Genomic DNA, 16,357 nt, shown 5'->3' on the forward strand with positions numbered 1-16,357 from the left:
CGGGTGGAGCGGCCTGCTGGAACATGTAACTTATTTAATTTCCTTCCCTGCCCCGAAATGTTCATTTAAAGTTTGCTTGCAACCATAAATTCCTAGGCCGAAACCTAAAATATAAACACTCAGGACGAGTGTATATATGTAGGCGGGGAAAGTTAGATTCGCTCGTAAATCTGGCATTTGTCAGTCGCCAAGTGTACGCTGCTCCGCCTACCAAAGGCACTGGGAAAAATCCGCTAGAGAGGTGGTCTTAGATGCACGGAGAGAAATCGGAGTACGCTGAAGAATATTTTGCTAAATTGATTTACAAATTTTAAGCCGAATTGAACACAAAGCTGATTAACATGTATACATAATTTTGTTAAATTTATTAGATAAGAGGATTTGCTCTCCTCCCAGCTGATGGGTGGATCCTAGGTATTTAGCTCAGTGCCTGGCGGAAAACGTGCGACTCGGTCGTCCTCTAATTGGCCTTTTTATGCACAGAGGCACACTCGACATCATTTCCATTTCCAGGGCCATTTCCGTGCCAAGCAGTTTATCACTCTAACTATGCACATTCAGTGGATCCGCTCTGCCATCCGTTCCCTTTCCCCCTTGCCCTTTCCTCGTCACTGCAGCTGCATTGCGATTCAATATTGCTCATACGTAGTGGAGGCCGCAGCCTGGAGGGCACAGCAACTGCCGGCGGGCTAACGAAGCCCTTGAAAAAGGGGGGCGCGACTTTCGGGCACTGGGGTACTGTTTGGGGCGTCCAGGCTTCCAGTCTTTTCCAACTGCAACAAAGTGCTAATCTAGAGAGGCTGGAGGAGGGGACAGGCAGGACAGGAGTAGGAGCAGGAGTAGGAGCAGGAGCCTTCTTCTTCGCCGCTTAATCGCCATGTGCGACAGGCTTAACTTGTCGGCTTTGAGTGTCAGCGCTGAGCCTCGTTTAGCCTTTGAGTGCTGCGCCAGTGGGCGGGATGGGGGTTCGGGGAGGTCCTGACAGGTCCTGGGATGAGGTGGTGCCTCTGTGTGCCCTGGTGCGTAGCTCGGATGACATGTTATTAGTTTCATCAGCGCAAGAGTGGCTTGGGAAGATGGGTTTGGGGAGGGATGTTCCTCGATTCCATTCCATTAATTGAGTCCTCCGGCGGAGGTCCTACTATTCGCTGGCCGAATTCAACCTCGTTTCCGCCAGTCTATTTCCATGCCAATTTGGGATTTAAAATAGTGGTTGAAGTTATATATTTGACACATTTTAGCTATTCCCAAGCTCGCACTTAGTCATTCGGCCAGAGTCTGTTGCATTTAACTACCAATAAAAGGGTCTTTGCCTTCGATTGACTTAAACAAATGCTTGATTTAATTCGCTCCTTCGACTTACCCATAAACATTTTATAGAGCAACTCTCTCAATTTCACCGCCGTATTTATTGGAAATTCCTTGGCCAGCTCAGCCGTTCCAAGCACAATTGAACAATAATGCGACAGCCTCATTAAATGCTCCTTCCAATGGCGGCAGGAGGGAACAAAGACAAGGACTTGGGCTCCGGCAAACTGGATCGCCAGCCGGGGGAAAGGTCGAACTTTGCTCTGCTCTGGTTGTTTAGAGCTGCTTTGCCTCCATTGTTTGGCAATAAAAAGCTGTTGTTCATTTTTATGGAGTAACGCCTCGCGCCGCCTCCTTGCCCCTTGCCCCTTGCTCCGGGCACCCTACTCCTTCTGGTGTGGAGGATGCCAGGACGGAGCAGCCGTCGTCATTGTCCTGCCGTTGTCGCCCAGCCATTATTGTGATACGACACAAGAACAAGTGGGAAACAGCGGCAACAACAAGGCACTTTCCCCGTGCACTGAAAGAAATAATGTTTTTAAATGGCAATAATAAATCTAAAAGTCTTTTTATATGATATGAGTCATGTTACTAATGGTGAGTTTTTAAAGCACAGCATTGGCCGTTGATTTATGCTTCCCTATTTTTCTCAGTGCAGCTCAAGCTTAAGTGCGAGTATGTGTGGGTGCTTTGTGCTATGTTGTGTTGCGTTGCCTTAGTGTGAGTGGGTGGGTGTTTGTGTGTGAGTGAGTGAGTGTGGCTGGATGACGCACATAATGAGTCTGCGTGGCAAGTACAAAAGTTTATAAATATGATGGAATAATTAAAACTTGGCGCCAATTTGAAGGCGCTCGCCCAAGTCGAAGGTGGCCAAAAGGCTGTCAGCAACAAAGAGCCGAAAGTGGGAATTCCCGCCCGGCCACGCCCCTTTCGGGCATTGTTTTTGCCTTTGGCACCGCTTGCCCTTTGGGACCGTGCTTCCTTTGAGCTCGGCCGCAATTTTTTCGTGTTCTTCGGCAAGGATGTGAGAATTTGTATGCTTTATGTTCGGCAGAGGCTTAGAAAAGTTTTTGTTTTCGGTTTGTTTTTCTCTGCCGCGCTTTAACTTTGTGCTACAAAGCTACCTTTCCCCAGCCCCCGCGCCACCGTTAATTATGCAACATTAATTAAGGCCCGATGTGGATATGGCCTTTAAGCAGGCCACGCTGCTCGGCTTTAAAGACGGCAGCCCATTCAGAGCAGCCGCCATAATTATGTGCACATCTATCAAAGCCAGGTTGAGTCTCCAAGCAGGCCACTCAGCCGGGATTATTTGCAGACTCCGCCGGAGTTGCAAGACACAGACACGGAATCCGGAAATGCGGCCCGCTTGACATACGGTTCAATGACCCCCAATGACAGCAGCCCAGTAGTTTAGTTCAGTGGAAGCTGATGTAGACGTAGCTGCAAGTGCGAGAGAATTCCGGCAATCTCCTTAAAGTTCCGGGGCAATAAAAACGTGGGGCCAAGAGTTACGGGCACATTTCGCACTCGTCGGCGCCGTAACACATGCCCAGCTCAGCTCCTTTAATGGGCAACAAGGTGAGCCGAGCTCTCCAATTTGTTTGAATTTGTTTTCCGGAATGGGAGTGGGCAAAAGTTTACAGAAATAATCCGGGCAAAATAGAAAACACGAGCAAGCTGCCAAGAACTTGTCCTGTCTTGTGTGTAGGTGTTGGATCTGCGCTGTAAATCCTTTTCTTCGAAATTGTTGCTGCTGCTTGCTGCCCCCGAATATCCTTTTACAACACATACAACATATACGTATGTTGTGTGACATGGCCAGGCGTGCCAGGATGCCAGGGAGCCAGGGAACCAGGGAGCCAGGGAGCCAGGGAGCCATGGTGCCGTGATGCCATGATGAATGAGGAAGGCCCGCCCTTGCCTTTGGATGTCCCCCCTTTCGGCCCTTTTGAGAAATGCAACCCTCTGTTAGACATGTCAATTTCCAGCCTGATGCATCGCACATGGCCACGGAACGGGGAAAAAGGATTGCGTTGCTGAAAAGCCAAAGATTTTCATCCAATTTGCAAAAGTGGAATACGCATACGCCCCATAGTCCGCCGAATTCGATGCGACACGTGAGCGTACACTTAAAGTCCAGCGTCTCCAAAGTCTTTTCACGAAATTAACCTTAATTTTTGTTGATTTTTTATAGAAATACATCCTACCCTTTCCCATTATTTGATCCATATTTTGGTCTTGTCTATTAATATGCAAGGAACCCATAATCCGAAGTTCCCTCTTTTTCTCAGTGATGACTTTGTGAGGACCCGAGGACATGTGTTGGCAACGTGCCTGCCGGCAAGTCAAACATTACGACATTACGCGCTTTCCAATTCACCTGTGAAAATCATTTTCTTCGTTTCGTCGAAAAAAACAAAGGTGGGCCCCGAAGTCAGGGCGGAATATTCGGCGAATTTGCCTTGAAGGAGACGTGACAAGCATTAGCTACAGGACAACCTCCAGCTCCAGCTCCATCCAGCTCCCTGTGCCCCGATGATGTCGATGTCGCTGCATGTCGTCACACGGGGTCCTGAATCCGGGGACCTCGCTTCTCGCTCCTCCCACTGGGTGCCTGAGTTTTCCAGGAGAAGGAAACATTTTCCTCCTGCGCCGTGTAGTTTGGCATATCATTTCGGCGCCAATTTGAAAATCGTTGATATGCATGCGAGGCAGGCGACCTCAAGAGGTGTAAACAGAGGGCACACGCGGGTGGGAAAATCAAATTGGATCGGCGAAAGCCCATCCTCACGTACCTGCCATGTATGTATATGCGTCCACATATGTTTGGGCCACGGGAAGCTTGCCCCACTCCGTGCAAAGTGCTTTCCGATGTTTTCCGCCGCCACGAGACCTCAACTCTTTTAGTTGCTCCACCTAAGTGACTAACTAGGGGCTTTAGATTCATATTGTTGGGCCAGGCAGCAATATGCAAATGGAACTGAATATTCCAAATGAAATGCGTTTACACAAGTCGAGTTTGTCGAATCAGGAATTACTGCAAATAAAACTACAATTGATTCGCATTTACATTTCATTGGGCAAATTGCACAATTGCAAATGGCACTGCGGACGGAAAGCGGAGCTCAAAGACTTGAATACTCTAAATAAATGGCATAACATTTTCCCCGCTCCTCCATTCGATCTCGCATGAGAGCACTTTCCCCAGGACTCCCAGATGGAGCTGGAGTTGGAGCTGGAGGATGGGGGATGGCCTCAGAAATCACATAAAAATACAGTCAGACAGTCAGACGCACAAACTCCCCGGGCGCTTGTTGCTGCTCCCCGAGCATCTTGGATTTTTATTGCCATATATTCGAACTTATGGCTGCCAGTTCTGAAACAACAAAACGAACGCAATTCGACTTACTTACGCTCGCAAATTGTTTCTCAAATGAACAATTTTAAATTTTCACATTCAATAAATTGCTGCTGGGATGCGAGCAAATTGCTGGTGGGACATATTGTTGTTGGCCCACTTTCCTCTGTAGATGAAAAACTTTTTGTCAATTGTGTCGACTTATTATTAGCATTAGCACTTCTCGACTAGAAGAGCTTTAGGCTTACACCTAGATTTGGTAGCAAAGGGATAAGAGTATGCTGAGTATGGCATCTGGCGTTCATGCATTGCGAATTATCCTTTTCCACGTCATTGCAATACAATAAAATAAGCATTATAGATGCAAATACACAAAGTATTCAAAAAAAAAGTCTCAGGCTTTATCCAAATCGAAAACCGGAAGTTCCATCAACGTAACGCACCACTAGTTCGCCCGCAAGTGCGGATACTTCCCAAGTGAAAGTGTAGCAGAAGGAAAATGCAAATGACTCTCGATTCCGGTGAAGCGCAAATGGCGTCGAAATTGAAAATCAAGATGACTTTTCTTGAAGACTAGGAAAATATAGAGCAGAGATGGAGAGATGGAGAGCCGACATGAATACAGAAACGCAGGCAAATTGCAAATACAGGTGCCATTCAGGTGCGTACGCATGTGTTTGTCTCAGACATTTCGATTACTTTTTGAGTGGTTCCACTAAGGTTTCTCTTCCTCGGCCCCCAAATTGCAGCATCCGCAGGCTTGGGGTCTCATGAAATATGTAGGCCAGTAATATCCGTGCGCGGGAGGGCGGGGCCGAGCGGCAGCAGGGCGTGGCACACAAAAGGCGGCGCAAATTACTAAAATATGCATGCGACTCGCCATGGCCATTATCGTGGGCTTCCTTTGCCCGGAGAAGTATCGGGTCCATCGAGGCTACGTGCCGGGAATGTCCAAGAGATTGCCCGCCGGACACTCATTTCGGGCATGTCAATGGCATTGGGATTGGTCTACCCCTCCTCCGCTTCGCATTTGTGGTTTTTGAAACTGCACGCATTTGATTGCGTTATTGAAATTGACTGGACCGGTGGCTTCATTACTATAATGTCGGTGTGCCGGCGAGGAATTCAATTATAAATGCCTTCGAATTCCAGGTTGCCTTGGCTTATGAATATAAATCTGCTGCTTGTGCGAGGGCGGAGTGAGGCGTTTAAGTAATTACACATTTACTTGATGATGTCGCCGTGGGCAAAGTTAAATTAAATGAGGATTTCGTTTTAAGTAAGTCTGTCGGTTATGTGGTCTAGTCTGTGTAAGCAATATCTGGACCTCAGTTTTCCGTAGCTTGTATCTGAAATATTGCAACTTATAAATTAAAGTTAGGAGTTTGAAAAACAGTTACAGCAATGTACTAAATCTTGCATTCGGTAATCGATAAGTGCTGTGCTCACAACTCGTATCGGTATCGATCAAGCCAACCATTTCGTTTTTTCGTACCCCTGGTAGTAAACAGCTGTTACAATTTACAGTTTATTTACCAAGTGAACATTGCGCATTTTCTAAACCCAATCTAGTAAATATTGTAGAACAAAATGGCCTTGCGACGCTGTCACTTGAACCCGAAGAAAACGCTCTTCCTGTTGTGCGACATTCAAGAAAAGTTCCGACCGGCCATGCCGCTCTTCGATAACATGATCAAAAACGTCGACAAACTAGTGGGTTGAACTTTGAATTCGATACTGATCCTTATCTTTAACCTCTGAGATTAACTCTAAAAAATTTCAGACCCGGGCGGGAAAGGCTCTAGATGTTCCACTGATTGTAACCGAACACTATCCGGAAAAACTAGGGAAAACAGTGGCCCAACTGGATGTAAGCCATGCCAAGCTGGTCTCCGGTAAAACCCTATTCAGCATGTTTACTCCCGAAGTCAAGGCTGTGATCAAGGATATCTTCAATGACAAGCCGGAGGATGTCGTGTTATATGGCCTCGAGGTGGATTTAGTAAAAAAAAACACTCTTATTCGAAAACTTTAAATTCAAAATTTCAACAGTCCCACATTTGCGTGGAGCAGACCGCAATCGATCTCCTCGAGCAGAACATCAACGTGTACATAGTGGCGGACTGTTGCTCCTCCAGGCTTAACCAGGATCGAGATCTAGCCCTGGATCGCCTGCGTCAAGCGGGCTGTGTGATCACCACTAGTGAGAGCGTTATCTTCGACTTGGTTCGGGACAAGAACAACCCCAAGTTCGATGTGGTCCGGAAATTGGTGAACCAGCCGTCGGTGGATATGGAACTCACGCGCAACGGGAGCGCAATTCCAGTGGGCAGTGCCAAGCTGTGAGATAGCCCCTCTTGTCTAAATGTCTGTTTGTTATAAAGCCAATTGTGTTTATAAAACCATCATGCAGAATTGTGCTTTTCAAGGATACGCGGATGGAGGAGTAAAGCGGGAAATGGGCCAAATGGGAGCAGCACCCATTTAAGTTGTCATTTCCGTAACATATTCCAATGGCCCCGCACAATGGGCGAGTCCATATTTGAATTTGCCGTTTAACAATAGCCCCAATGGCTTCCCTTCCGGTGAGTTCCCCCACTTTGCCCCATTTCCGCTGGGTTCCTTATTATACGGATGACAATGCGTATTTTATGCCGCCTGACGCCATTGATTATAAAGCTGAGTGCTGTTCGGTAACCTTTTATTTGTGCAGCAGAGAGTAGGATGAGGAAATCATCCTACATGACCCATTCACGGGCTCTGTAAGCGCAAGGTCTAATTGGGCAGACCTTTGGATAAAGACGCTGAAGCGTCCAACAGTTCTCAATCTGAGTTCTACCTGTGGAACGTTTTATAGGAACAACAACACATTATCTCACAACTTATTTAATGGAAAAAACCGCCGTATTATAAGTTAAGATTACCATAATATCAAAGTCAGTCGGTCACTCTTCGACCTTCGGATGGAAGCCGGTTGCATCTGCGGTGTAAGTCACGCGAATTTGCTTGCCATCTTCACCGGGAAGGAAGTATTCGCCCTGGATGCCGTTCACATTGCCTTGAGCTTTCACCTGGATCCCATTGCTGACCGTGATCTCATGCTGGAACTGCCCAGCTCCGTCCAAGTTCTGGAGGTTCTCCGACTTCAGAAGCTGCGCCTGCAGATCCTCCTCACTGCAGCTGGCCAAAACGACGAACAGGGCAAAGATAAGGGTCTGAAGTTAAGAAGTGACGAATTATCCAATAGTCCGCTTGAAATACGATTGAACTCACATATTTCAGCATTTTGGAGCAGCTTCTTGAAATGAAACAATGCCCGTCGGCCTTTTATACTACGCCGAAGTTGCCTAGCCCACTAAACGGGTTTCAATCGCATCTGCTAATGAAATGACTGAGATTAACCAGACAGCCATGAATATGAAATTTGCTGCTACTCAATCGAGTCTGCTTCTGGCATCAGCAGGCCAGCCTCCCCCAACTAATTGATTGCGATTTCGTTAACCCATTTTGCTACTAAAAGAACATTTAATCATCAACAATGAATTTGAAAACTATGTGCCCGCGGCCTTCGAAGGGATTTCCTGTGCAGGCTTGGAATCCCAGTCCCTATACCTAATTTCTGGATTGCTCAGAATCTTGGCCACTCCCTTCAGAAAGGTTGGCTTACTGTTAGTGGTTTTTCGCACAGAATCGTTGCTTTTCTTTTCCAAGGCATGCGGTATAAGTGAGGAGAAATTCGAAAATGCGTCGTTAGTAAGTGTCCCATCTGAGGATTCAATTGGCAACAGGGACATCCCCTTATTCCGCTTGCTGTTGAACTTCTCGAGATATTTCTTGGCCCCCATACGGGCGGATGTCTTTAAAGAATTCATATCCCAGGACACTCCCAGCTTGGATTTGATCTCCTCGGAGGCAGTCTTGTCGTTCGAAGAGAACAGCGTTTGGAACATCTTCTTCAGCTCGAGGTCCTTGGGATCTTGTAGCGATCGGACTGCCCGCGGATCCATCTGCCCAATGGAATTGTCTTGGCTTTTGGCTTCCGTCTGCCGTTTGGAATCCTTGTTGAGCTCAACTAAGTCGTTTAACAAAAATTCAGGGTCCAAGTTTCCTTGCAGCTGCTGGAAATCCATTTCGGGCGCATCCTTCGGCAGGTAGCCACGGCTTTTCAGGTAAACTAGCGGCGACTGCCAGTTGTCGATGAGGTCCTTAACAATGGTGTCAACCGAGTTCTCATACTTAACTACTTTTAAATTACGATCAGCTGCAGCACTATAAAATAGAAAGATGTATAGGATTAATGAAATCATTTTAATTCAAATTGTGAGCCTGTTATCGATGACTGTGTGAATCGGCTCTACTATCGATATGAATTTTTATTGACAGCTTCGTCTTAGCAGCCCTGGACCAAAATCAGCTGTTGTGTTGTAGGCAAACGTAAAATTAACAAAATCCTACAATTATTTTGTTTTTTATTGAATTTCAACGCCTTACAGGTTTTTGGTTGATCGCACAGGACTGCAACGCAATTATGGTCATCACAAACAACACAACACTGCCCGAGGAGTCGGAGCTGAACGTCCAGGAGCTAAATCTCTCGTCGGCGGCCTTACGTGCGGGCGCTTTCCATTTGGGCAAGCAATGCGAGCAGGCCAATAATGTTAGTACATCCAGATTGCTAGGGAATCCTCCTGATAGTAATGCTTAGGTGAAATGCAGCTTAAAGTGAAGCTGGCATCCGCTGCCCCTTAAAAATCCGAGCGGTTTAGTTATATAACCTAACCTCAAAAGCACTTCCCCCAGTTTGTTTACATTTTCCTTCATGTAATTTCAGGAGTTTATGCTGTGCCGGCAGGAGCTGGATGACCCGCGGGCCTGTTTGGCGGAGGGCAAAGCCGTGACCAGCTGCGCCCTGGACTTCTTCCGCAAGGTGAAGAAGACCTGCCATGAGGAGTTCACGCAGTACGCCACCTGCCTGGACAAGAGCAGCGGTACTATGGCTTTTTCACAGTAAGCACTCCGTAAATGTTAAATATTCCAATCATGATATACCAAAGCCAATCCATACTTTAGTTGCCGCAAGACCCAGGGAGTGTTCGACAAGTGTATCAAGGATAACTTCGACTGGGATCGTCCCTCCTATGGATACTTTTCGCGGGCCAAGGTAATTTCCCAGCAGGCTTTATCCAGACCTCTCCTAAACAGTTCTGTTTTTAGGTCATCCAATCAGCTCGCGAAGCACCCAAGAAGGAGGAGAAGGTCTCCTATCCCGATGCCACCCCCGGTCTGCCCGAGGATTACCCCAAGCCGCCAGCAAAGTACGGTTCTCGCTTCCACTGGCTGGAATAGACAGCTGCCAGCGCCTAGTGAAATTTGAAAGCGTTCATCTTAATATAAACTCTTGTTTCCATTAGTACTCGATATATTTATTTCATCGTATCTTTTTCCTTGACACAGTTTGTTTGATTTTCGCCATGATGTCCAGGTACTGGTTGTTCAGGCAGCATCCGCAGTAGCTAACAGGGAAGCAGGCGCTGCCCTCGATACGGCGGAAAAGCGGCGTGTTCTGATAGAACACCCACGAGATGTTTTCCTCGCCCAGCACCAGCATGATCTTGTCGAAGCGGACGCCCTGCACCTGAAACAGCTCCATGTCGCCGGTGATGATGCGCCACTCTGCGTAGCGTATATTCGCATCGGGGGGCAGCTTGGAGCGCTCCCGCATCATCACGTGCTCGAACCAATCGCGCACTTGGATAATCGATCCAGTGGGAGCATGCTTTCTGATCTGGTAGCTGATGCGCGGGTACAGAGGATTTCTGCGACAGGAATGAATGAGTTTCTGACGATCTTGTGGGTATTTATATTAATTGCTTACATGTAAGGAACAAAGGCCAAACGCACCAGCACAAATTCCACTTTCTCTCGCGGAGCCATCTTGAAGATAATTTTATTTTTTTGCGGACGACGCACTTCACAGTCACTGCTATGCAATACTAACGAGCTTGGTCCACCACGCAGACTATATATGCATAATACGCGAATTGGCAGGCAGGTAGAATCATTGCAGAGCAGATGTTCCTTCTCTAATCCCAAGAAAAAGTCCCAGTTTTTCCGCTAGTTACCTGTATCGATTTTCTCATCTACAGTTTTATTGCTAAAAAGATTTTTCTTATCCTAGAAGAGGGAACGCTACTCCGTGTACCACTTGGTACGCTTAGGCTTCTTAATTTTACCTCCCGTAACACCGCCACCTCCTTGATTTCCACTAATCATGTTCTTGTACTTATTAATTAGGGGCCGAAGGTCATCCGTTTCCTTCTTGCGTCCTTGCTTGGGCCGATTGTTAGCCTTGCGCTCTGCCAGGTGAGACTCGCGTATCTTCTTGTTCTTCTGCTTGCGCTTCTCGGTCTTCACCTTCTTCAAGTGTTCCTTGGCCTGCTCCACAATCTTCTTTTTGGATCGCATCTTCAGCGAGGTGCCTGGCTTGGCTGCCGTGCCGACAAAATCGCCCTGCACATCGCTCAGCTGCTTTTTCTCCGCGACTTTACCCTCCGCTTTGGCTGCTCGCGAAGCTTCAAGCTTCTTAATATGTTTCTGAAGCTTGCTTTTATTATCTGCCTGGGGAACCGGAGTTTTGGTGCTCTGACCATTGCGCTTTTGCTGGCGTCGCTCCTTGCGCTCCTGCTGTTTGTTTTGGTATGTGGGATTGTTCTGCTTTGAGCGCTCCGTGCGCTTTTCTTTGATTTTGTGCACAGCACGATCCTCTATACTGAACGCGACAATGGGGCGCTAAGGGAGTGAATAGTTAGCAAGTGAATTTAGCGAGAGTTGTCTAAAATTCCTTACGCTCTGTGTTCCAAAGATATTGGGGTTGTTGTTTAGTTTCCGTAGGGCGGCCAAAGCTCTCTGATGCGTGTCGAAGGATAGGAAACCAAAGCCCTTGGACTTGCCCTGCGGATGCTCAGGGGTCACCTTATGTTCCCTCATCACCCGGCATTCGTGGGGTCGGAAGCCAGTGTAAGTCAGAGCCATTTGTTTCAGCTTTTCATTGTCGTAGTTTTGGGGGAGATTGTGAACGGACAAGCGATTGCGGGAAACAAACCTGGAGGATAATCAATTGGATTACAGATTGACCTGTCATGCGTACTAAGTAGCAGTCTTACCGATTCAAGTTCTTGAGCACCTGCGTCTTAACCTGCTCAAGTTCATGTCGCTTGGCCATGTCTGAGGCAGAAACGCCATCGGCTGCCTTCGCTCCAGCCATGATAAGACCTTCCCTGGCCAAATACAGGTTTCGTGAGTCCTTGGCATCGTCTTTTTTGTTTTCCTGCGTCTGCTTCGACTTCATTTCCTCGCGACTCAATGCGGGATGAGGATCCAGGACCTCATCCATCAACTTAAACTCTGTTCCAGCTTGCAGACAAAGATCCGCTGACTCCTTGGCCTTAAACTTAACGAAGGCTGTACCCTTGGAGTGGCCAGAAACCGCCTGGCGATTGATAATGGCGTAGCTCACCAAGCCGAACTTGCGGCACGCCTTTCTCAAGTCGGCATCTTCTGCATCAAAGGGAACGTTTTTAATGAAGACCGTGCAGCCCTCCTGGACGTCGTTGGAGATTTGCTTTTCCCTTTTGACATTTTCGATATCCAATTTTGATTTTAATTCGTCCTTGTTCTCCTTATGGTCTTCGTCGTTCTCTTCGTCTTCAGATTCTTCAGCGTCCTCTTCATCCTCGCCGGATTCCGCATCAGAATCCTCCCCAGAACTTTCGTCTTCCTTGCCAGCTTCCGGGTCGCTTTCCTCCTTCACTTCCTTCTCGTCGCCGTTTTCCTCTTTCACTTCCACCTTTGGCTTCTTTTCATCCGGCTCCTCGTCTTTCGGGTTCTTTGATACATACTCGTCCTTGCCCAAAGCCCAGTCCACAAATACCTTTCTCCCGAGCAGCTCTTTGCCGTTGGAGTTTAGGATCGCTTTGGTGGCCTGGTTAATGGTCTCGTACTGCACAAAGGCGCAGCCCACCAGCTTCCCGTCACCGCGTTTCAGGATGTGCACATCCTCCAGCGTGCCCCACTGCCCAAAATGCTCGCGAAGCGAATCCTCCGTGGACTTGTAACTGATGTTGCGAACGATGAGACGCGCTCGCTTTTTCTGACGGCGCTCCTTCTCTTCCTTGAGCCTCTGTGTATTAAACGGGTTGCGGCGCTTCCTGGCCACCGTTTCTGGCGGGGATTCGGATTCGGCAGCGTCGTCTTTTAAAGGTTTCATTTTTTTAAGTTCCATTTGCACGTGGAGCTCTTGATGAGAACTAACGAACCAAACAGCTGATCGGCAAAATACCCAAAATGAAGATCCATCCCTGGTATAACCGATAGAAAATGGGCGGGAAATTACAAACATTTCGACAAAGGAATTTTTTTCTCATTTTATTTTTAACAATTATCAACAATTAAAAAGTCTACGTTTCTTGTTTGGTCGCGAACAGTTGGTGGAACTCCGAGGGCGTCTTGAAGTAATCAACCAGAAGCATCGAGGAGCGGTTGCCCAGTTTGTACATAATGTGGCTCCAAGGATTTAAAAAATTCTTGTATTCAGCTATTTGACCGCGTTCAAAATAGTGTTTCACAGTTCCAATGGGTAGTTGGGATCCATAGACAGCCACATATCTAAAAATAAAGTAAGTTACTATTTATGAATGTCATGTACTACCTTATCAAAGTTACTTTTCCGAGCTCTTGTATATTCTCAGTGGATATTTGGCCACAAAAGCTCGAATCGCCAGGTTTATAAGCAGAAATCCACCTACAAAGTAGTACAGATCTGACTCCTGGGACACCAGAATGGCTATGTCCATTTTCTGGACCATATTCAGGTAGTTCATGGTTGTCGCATAGTGATAGGCGGCCACCACAGCAAGTATAGTGGTCGTGGCAGTGGATATATTCTTCGTCCAGGTCACGTAGCTCTCGATAGGGGCCCGGTAAATCAGTTTATAGTTATCTGGTAGCCTGTCGCCAAAGAGGAGCTTCCGTTCCACTTCGCCGGAGGACGCATTCCGCCACTTGCGGAGCAAACTGCTGGTGCTGAATGAGAGAGGGCAGAGTGATTCAACCGGCTGTGGGGAAAAATAGATGGGCCTTACTGCAGGCGCTGGAAATTCGGTTTGGCTGATATTGGCCGTAAATAAACCAATTTAACACTTCGTAAGAGGGCCGCACACATTTTGTGTTTTCTTATGCTGTCTTTGAAAACAGTCTGGCAATGTGATCAGCTGTGCTGTAATCAACGGCACTGCCCGATAGTTGTCAAAGAAGAAGGTCTGGCAATGTATGTTGTTTAGGAATGCACCGGATAAAAATCAGCTGTGCGTCGGTGTTGCCGGATCACCAGGTCGCAGCAGCTACGAGTTTTGCGTCAGACTCGAATTATGATTTGAAGCCGACTCCTTCCGGAAACATTCATTAGGTAAACAACACAGCTATAGAACAGACTTTTCCAGTTTCCACAACTTTAGCTAGGAACACGTTCCACATTTTTCCACATTTTTGATACCTTAACAAAATGGATTCAAAACGCGCGGCCCTTGAATCCGGCGACGGTCCGGATGCCAAGCGCCTCGATACCACCGAGGATCGTGACAAAGAAGAGTCGGGGGGCGACGGCAGTCAGGTTATATTGGCCAAACACGTAGCACCCTTCGCGGGCCACGGATGCACTCCACCGAATGAGTCCTATATGTTCGAACCGACTCCCGAAGGAAGCCAACTTCTGCCGTGGAAAGCTAGCGTGGATTTGGACAACGACGCCGAGCTGGAGAAGAGCACCAGTGACAAGAAACGTAAGTTGATAGTACGTTCACGTGCTAGTACTCTTATACAACAATTTCATTCAGCCGACACTGCCAAGTTGTCCCGTCGGGAGCTGGCCAAAATGCGTCGTGAGCACACATTACGGGCCCTCGCCCTGGAACGCGAGTTGACGAACAAACCGGGCCAGACACCCGCCTCCGAGGTGTTGCTCATCCGCTTTCCTGATCCCGAGATTACTGCTCCCATGCTGGCAGGACTGTCCAAGGAGATTCGGGATGTGGTCTTGCCCATCAGTGTGGCTCCACGATACTGTCTAGTGCATCTAAAGGCCGGGGCCGATGTGGAGGCCACCATCTGCGACATAAACAGGGTGCGCTTCGGTACGGGCCACCTTCGGGCGGAGCTTAAGCCGTTCTCCGATGAGGAGCAAGCCGAGTTCATTGATCCCTGTTCTCTGTATGTGGGCAACATACCGTTCAACATGACCACATCGGCCATCAAGGCCTACTTCGCCAACGCCATGCGCGTGGACATCGGAGTGCTGAAGCGCGAGAAGCGCGCTCGCTACGCCTTTGTGCGCTACGCCTCACCTGACCAGACCATGGAAGCGTTCAAGGAGCTGGTCGACTCACCGCTGAACAGCCGCACTCTCACAGTCCGCTACCGGCGACTCCGGAAGCGCGCCGGGATGCCCATGGTGCAGTGCGCCACCTCCTTTCAGGGTCTGCAATCGCCACATGGAGACGACGACAACACCGACTGCAAGGTCATATCTCCGCCGCCGGTGGAGTCTATCATAATTAGCGACAGCGATAACTGCTCAGATTCCAGTGGTAACGGCAAGGACGACGGCAAGCGCAAGAACAAGATTAACGAACAGGAAAGGGAGATTGAAAAGCTCAAGCGTCAAATGGTCGAGTACGGCGCTATTATAAAAAGTTTGCAATTCAGACAGAACAGCTTAGAAGGTCTGTGTTGATCTGTTTTGAATATATGAATACTCGTCTTACAAAAACTACTTTTCCATTCGCAGATACATTTATACCTGACCTTACCCCGAAAGTAGAGCCGAGCGTGAATCCCACAGGTTGTTTGCTAGGATCCAATGCGGTGCACCTAATGCGTGACATTAAGAAAGAGTGCGACTACTTGGGCATCCCTGATCCCGTACCGGCTACCAAGCCGACAACACAAGCTCAAGATGACAGCCAGAAGAAAGCCAAAAGTATGCTATTAGCCAAATTGAGTTCTTTGCCTTACTCCTCCTCCTCTTCTCTTGGTTAGGATCCTGTTTTGGTCGCTTGTTTACGGGTCCTTTCAGACGAGGCACTAGTGCGATGAAGACTGCTGACGAGTACGAGAAGGATGACAGACTTGAGGAGCTCTATGCTCAACTGGAACGCGATCCTGATCCTTAATCTGTCATGCTACAGTGTACCAAATTGCTCGTCGTAGACGACTAAGAATAATAGTTTAGTTTATTTTTTATTGGATTTCTGTTTCTTTATTTGTTGTATTTTCGTTTCGTTTTTGTTCAGTTTCTCTTATTTCAGCGTACATTTATGGTATATAATAGTAATAATACATAATAATACGTAAGTTAAATAATATTTCGGTTTTAAATATTAAACCCGAAGAAATATCGTTTAATGGACTGTCTTAAATATCACTTATATAATAATCATATGTCCTCGATGATGATTTTCATATTAGTTTATATATGGTCAAGTCACGTATCGTTTTGTAAACTTAAAACACTTGCGTTTGCGAAATCGTAGCACAGCTGGAGGAACACGCGGAGCTCCTTTCCCATGTGCCGACATTAACAATTATATCTAAACTAAATTACGTTCAATGCTCAGTATTTAATTTTTGTTTGGT

The 16,357-nt window shown here is 47.4% G+C and overlaps 8 protein-coding genes across 9 annotated transcripts; 3 read left to right on the forward strand and 5 right to left on the reverse strand.

Annotated features, from left to right (window-relative positions):
* Positions 1 to 6,163: 6,163 nt before the first annotated feature.
* LOC6736110 (isochorismatase domain-containing protein 1) lies at positions 6,164 to 7,074 on the forward strand. The gene is made up of 3 exons (XM_002082974.4): positions 6,164 to 6,382; positions 6,453 to 6,662; positions 6,722 to 7,074. Exons 1-3 carry the CDS (start codon positions 6,260 to 6,262, stop codon positions 7,013 to 7,015), a joined length of 627 nt encoding a protein of 208 aa, XP_002083010.2. The 5' UTR covers positions 6,164 to 6,259; the 3' UTR covers positions 7,016 to 7,074.
* A 465-nt stretch (positions 7,075 to 7,539) lies between these two features.
* On the reverse strand, positions 7,540 to 8,088 carry LOC6736111 (pupal cuticle protein Edg-78E). Its single transcript, XM_002082975.4, has 2 exons — positions 7,943 to 8,088; positions 7,540 to 7,884 (listed from the first exon to the last, which is right to left on the reverse strand). Exons 1-2 carry the CDS (start codon positions 7,952 to 7,954, stop codon positions 7,615 to 7,617), a joined length of 282 nt encoding a protein of 93 aa, XP_002083011.1. The 5' UTR covers positions 7,955 to 8,088; the 3' UTR covers positions 7,540 to 7,614.
* Positions 8,089 to 8,174: 86 nt separating this feature from the next.
* LOC6736112 lies at positions 8,175 to 9,040 on the reverse strand. Its single transcript, XM_002082976.4, has one exon. It carries the CDS (start codon positions 8,974 to 8,976, stop codon positions 8,221 to 8,223), a length of 756 nt encoding a protein of 251 aa, XP_002083012.1. The 5' UTR covers positions 8,977 to 9,040; the 3' UTR covers positions 8,175 to 8,220.
* Positions 9,041 to 9,189: 149 nt separating this feature from the next.
* LOC6736113 (NADH dehydrogenase [ubiquinone] 1 alpha subcomplex subunit 8) lies at positions 9,190 to 10,079 on the forward strand. Its single transcript, XM_016168913.3, has 4 exons — positions 9,190 to 9,326; positions 9,501 to 9,676; positions 9,740 to 9,830; positions 9,884 to 10,079. The coding sequence occupies exons 1-4, from the start codon at positions 9,198 to 9,200 to the stop codon at positions 10,013 to 10,015; spliced, it is 528 nt and encodes a 175-aa protein (XP_016029499.1). The 5' UTR covers positions 9,190 to 9,197; the 3' UTR covers positions 10,016 to 10,079.
* On the reverse strand, positions 10,071 to 10,702 carry LOC6736114. Its single transcript, XM_002082978.4, has 2 exons — positions 10,545 to 10,702; positions 10,071 to 10,485 (listed from the first exon to the last, which is right to left on the reverse strand). Exons 1-2 carry the CDS (start codon positions 10,601 to 10,603, stop codon positions 10,098 to 10,100), a joined length of 447 nt encoding a protein of 148 aa, XP_002083014.1. The 5' UTR covers positions 10,604 to 10,702; the 3' UTR covers positions 10,071 to 10,097.
* Positions 10,703 to 10,775: 73 nt separating this feature from the next.
* Positions 10,776 to 13,022, reverse strand: LOC6736115 (RNA-binding protein 28). Its single transcript, XM_002082979.4, has 3 exons — positions 11,833 to 13,022; positions 11,516 to 11,771; positions 10,776 to 11,458 (listed from the first exon to the last, which is right to left on the reverse strand). The coding sequence occupies exons 1-3, from the start codon at positions 12,948 to 12,950 to the stop codon at positions 10,859 to 10,861; spliced, it is 1,974 nt and encodes a 657-aa protein (XP_002083015.2). The 5' UTR covers positions 12,951 to 13,022; the 3' UTR covers positions 10,776 to 10,858.
* Positions 13,023 to 13,066: 44 nt separating this feature from the next.
* LOC6736116 lies at positions 13,067 to 13,967 on the reverse strand. The gene is made up of 3 exons (XM_002082980.4): positions 13,810 to 13,967; positions 13,391 to 13,750; positions 13,067 to 13,333 (listed from the first exon to the last, which is right to left on the reverse strand). Exons 1-3 carry the CDS (start codon positions 13,887 to 13,889, stop codon positions 13,126 to 13,128), a joined length of 648 nt encoding a protein of 215 aa, XP_002083016.1. The 5' UTR covers positions 13,890 to 13,967; the 3' UTR covers positions 13,067 to 13,125.
* A 108-nt stretch (positions 13,968 to 14,075) lies between these two features.
* Positions 14,076 to 16,126, forward strand: LOC6736117 (protein painting of fourth). Of its 2 annotated transcripts, XM_002082981.4 has the most exons (4): positions 14,076 to 14,505; positions 14,560 to 15,444; positions 15,510 to 15,701; positions 15,761 to 16,126. In XM_002082981.4, exons 1-4 carry the CDS (start codon positions 14,229 to 14,231, stop codon positions 15,892 to 15,894), a joined length of 1,488 nt encoding a protein of 495 aa, XP_002083017.1. In that variant the 5' UTR covers positions 14,076 to 14,228; the 3' UTR covers positions 15,895 to 16,126. The 2 variants fall into 2 exon arrangements, with proteins under 2 accessions (XP_002083017.1, XP_039148889.1); XM_039292955.2 differs by having other exon boundaries at positions 14,076 to 15,444.
* Positions 16,127 to 16,357: the final 231 nt, after the last annotated feature.

This window comes from Drosophila simulans, chromosome 2R (assembly GCF_016746395.2).
Source record: "Drosophila simulans strain w501 chromosome 2R, Prin_Dsim_3.1, whole genome shotgun sequence".
Taxonomy (NCBI): Eukaryota; Metazoa; Arthropoda; class Insecta; order Diptera; family Drosophilidae; genus Drosophila; species Drosophila simulans.